The sequence below is a fragment of the Bison bison genome, unplaced genomic scaffold (assembly GCF_000754665.1).
Source record: "Bison bison bison isolate TAMUID 2011002044 unplaced genomic scaffold, Bison_UMD1.0 scf7180017864456, whole genome shotgun sequence".
Classification (NCBI taxonomy): domain Eukaryota; kingdom Metazoa; phylum Chordata; class Mammalia; order Artiodactyla; family Bovidae; genus Bison; species Bison bison.
Genome location: NW_011495018.1, coordinates 14,006,206 through 14,009,685, shown reverse-complemented (window position 1 = coordinate 14,009,685; position 3,480 = coordinate 14,006,206). Strand labels below are relative to the sequence as shown.

Here is a 3,480-nt window from a genome sequence, read left to right as displayed (position 1 = left end):
CGGCAGACTGGGCCCGCGGAGCGCGGAGCCGAGCGCGCCTGTGGCGCAGGGCGGCAGGAGCGCTGGCAGGCCTGGCGGCGACAGCAGGCGGCCCTGCTCCAGCAGCCGGAGCACGCTGCACGTGGCCGCGGTCTCTGACACCACCGAGCGCAGCTCCGAGTCTTTGCCCTGGTCCTTCTTCTGCTTCGTGCGCCGGTTCTGGAACCAGACCTTCACCTGCGCGCCGGCCCCGGGGAGGGTGGGAGAGAGGGAAACGAGCGTCAAGGGGAGCAAGCTCCCGGGGCACAAGGGCTCCGGGGAGAGGGAGGGCTTCCCCCAACTCCAGCCAAATCCCCGATCCCAACCCCAAGCTGGAGCCGGGGAAGTCGGGCCCGGGAGCAGCGGGGCAAGGGCGGCGGGAGTCGGGGGGCTGGGGGGACAAGGGCCGCCAAGAGGGAAACACAGCTCCCATAGGCTGCGCTTCCGGGTGGGTCACGGAAGCAGGCCTAGCCCGACCCCGGTTACGAACAACAAAGAAATAAAAATGCCCATGACCCTAACTGGGAAGATCAGAAATTACTTCACTGGGCCACCGCACTACTCGCAGGGGGACTGTGGATCATCGCTGCGTAAAGGCCCGTTTTTCCAGGAGAAGGTGTAAGGCCTAAAGGGAAGTAGGAAGTGAGCGTGAATGGGAAGGAGTATTGCTCTGCCTTTCAGGACCCAAACCCCTGGCCATAACCGGCTCGAATTTAGCCCCAGAAGCACTAATTCTGTTGAAGGCTACAAAAGGCTATTTCTTGCTTTTTAGGGTCAGATGGACTATCAACTAACAGCAAGCAGGGAAGATGTCTACACATAGAATCTGTGCAGGATGCATTTCATAAGCCAAACTTTCTCCATCTCCTCACCAGCTGCTGGACTGGAGGGTCTGAGTGATGTCCTTAATTTATAACCTAACTCTGCTGCTGTCCGTCATGGACTTTGGAGTCATGGGAGGAAGTCAGGAGGCTGGGGTAGACTAAGTACTCTCCATCAATCTCCACTCTTACTTCCACATCTCACTCTGTCCCTCTTCAGGCCTAACTGGTGGCCCAGAATGGCATTTGGCAGCTCTAGGGAAAGGTTATTCTGTCCAGATTTTGTAAACTAAGAGGATGGTAGCAGAAAGAGTAGGGGTAAAGCTACATGCCAACTCAAACTCAAAATGGATATCCAGTATGTTCTCCCCTTGGGTCTCAGCTCTGCCCTGATCCTATATCTAAAATGCTCCCCATCTGTTTCAGAGCTGGACACAGTAAAAGGGACTGGTCCTCAGAAAGAAATATGCCTTACCTAGGCCAAGCTGAAGCCATGCCCTGGGCAGGTCCTAAATGACCTCCACAAGGCAAAGCTCTTGGGCCCAAAGGCCTCTAGGCCAAGCTGAAGCCATGCCCTGGGCAGGTCCTAAATGACCTCCACAAGGCAAAGCTCTTGGGCCCAAAGGCCTCTAGGCCAAGCTGAAGCCATGCCCTGGGCAGGTCCTAAATGACCTCCACAAGGCAAAGCTCTTGGGCCCAAAGGCCTCTAGGCCAAGCTGAAGCCATGCCCTGGGCAGGTCCTAAATGACCTCCACAAGGCAAAGCTCTTGGGCCCAAAGGCCTCTAGGCCAAGCTGAAGCCATGCCCTGGGCAGGTCCTAAATGACCTCCACAAGGCAAAGCTCTTGGGCCCCAAAGATCTCTTGGGCCCAAAGTCCCAGTAGAATATGGATTTTGAGTAAAGGAGAAGACCTAAAGCACAATTGTCAGTGCTGGCTCCCAAGGGCCCAGATTTGTTTCCTATCTCATACCTCACACATCACTGGCACTGAAGGTGCCCAGAGTGGATGCTTGGGGCTGGGAATGGGGCTGAGTCCAGTTCAAGGCCAGCAAAAGCATTAAGAATCAGGGCAGCCTGGTAGGCAAAAGCAGATCTCCAGAATGTGCACCTTTTTAATCCCTGGTTGTCACCCACAGTTCTGAAACAGGGGTCTTTGGTCCTAGAGCCATTCTTGCTGAATGAGCCTGGGTGCTAGGGAAGGTTACCATCTCCAGAGAGGGTGATGCCAGGAGATCTGGCCAAAATAGGGTGGCCAAAACAGGGGCAAACATAGGTTCCTCCACGAGGAGAGGCAAGCAGGGAATTCTCAGGACTAGGGTCTAAAAAGAAACCAAAAAGACAGGGTTTGGGGTCCTCCTGAGCTAGGCCAAGGTGGGCAGACATGGGCCCTGGAAGATGTGGGGTGTAGGGGGAAAGGAATGGCTTAGCAAAGGGAGAAAGCCTTCAACCCTTCTTTTCCATCCTCCCCAATTCCTCTGCCCCACCGTGGGAGGCTTGGTCCAGAGTCAAGCTAGGTGGTCAGGAAGAGCTCCTAGAGCTGGCTGGGGCTGATGGGGAGGGAGGCTGATGCAGAGAGCTGTGTGCGGCCTGGTCTCTGAGTACCTGCGTCTCGGAGAGGTTGAGCTGCCGTGCGAGCTCCGTTCTCTCTCGGCCCACCACGTACTGGCAGCGCTGGAACTCCATCTCCAGGCGGTAGAGCTGCTCGGCGGTGAAGGACGTGCGTGTCCTCTTGGGCCTATCCAGGTCCAGGCCTTTGGGGAGGATGATCTCTCGGATGGACCCCTTGGCATCTGGGGAAGGGGAGATGTCAAGCATCAGAACCCATCCTCCTGCTTTCCTCCAGCTCCCCAAGCCGGAGCTGGCTTCTGAACAACAGTCCGGAGGTGGATGGTGGGGGTGGTGGGAGTGGTGCGGGTGCAGCCACAGCCGGGAAACAAGGACCCTATGTGTGTTTGGGGGGTGAGGGGACTAACTCCACATAGCTGATGGGAGGGGGAATCGCTGTTGGCCTTTGTAGAGCCCTCCGGACAGGGGAGAAAAAATAAGTGGGCTGACGTTCCTTTTATCCTGGGAGCCTCGGCTGCATGGACAGGATCCGCTGTAGTTTGAGGGTCCCCGCACTGACCCGCCCAGGTCCTGCCAGCCCCAGCTCTAGAGCAGGCTGACCGAGACCGTGCTACAGCGGTCCCCACCCCCATCCCGGGGTCTCCTTCCCTCCCGAAGCCAGGCGGCGGAAGGAGGAGGGACCGAGTGGGAGCCTGCAGGGCCTGGCGATCGGTTGGTGGAGGCGGCGCCCGGCTGGGACCGGAGACGGTCCTCCGCACCGCCACCACCGGAGCCGAGCGCACCCCACGCAGCAGAGCGGGGTCGAGCCCAGCACTGAAACGGCATCCGCGGCCCGGCAAGCCCGCCTGGCTGCTTCTCCCAGCGGCGGCGGCGGCCAGCCTGGAGCACGGCGCCTGGCCCCCTTGGCCCAGAGCGCCAACTGGCCGGGCAGTTGCTGGCGGTCCTCGGCTCTTCTCCAGCGCCCGCGTCCCCTTGTGTGCGCTCGACTCGCAGGGCGCGGGAGCCCCCAAGCAGGCTCCCCGCAGTTCCTCGGATCCGCCGGACGCAAACACGTCCTTCAGAGGTTCCTGCTGCC

At 59.2% G+C, this 3,480-nt stretch overlaps 1 protein-coding gene across 1 annotated transcript in view; it reads right to left on the bottom strand.

Annotated features, from left to right (window-relative positions):
• The window catches only part of VAX1 (ventral anterior homeobox 1), a 4,387-nt gene that overhangs the window by 314 nt on the left and 593 nt on the right, over window positions 1–3,480 (bottom strand). Inside the window, exons 2-3 of the mRNA XM_010859586.1 lie at window positions 2,442–2,629; window positions 5–216 (exon numbers count right to left, since the gene is read on the bottom strand). Of these exons, the coding sequence (XP_010857888.1) occupies window positions 5–216; window positions 2,442–2,629 (400 nt within the window). The remainder of the gene's footprint in view (window positions 1–4; window positions 217–2,441; window positions 2,630–3,480) is intronic.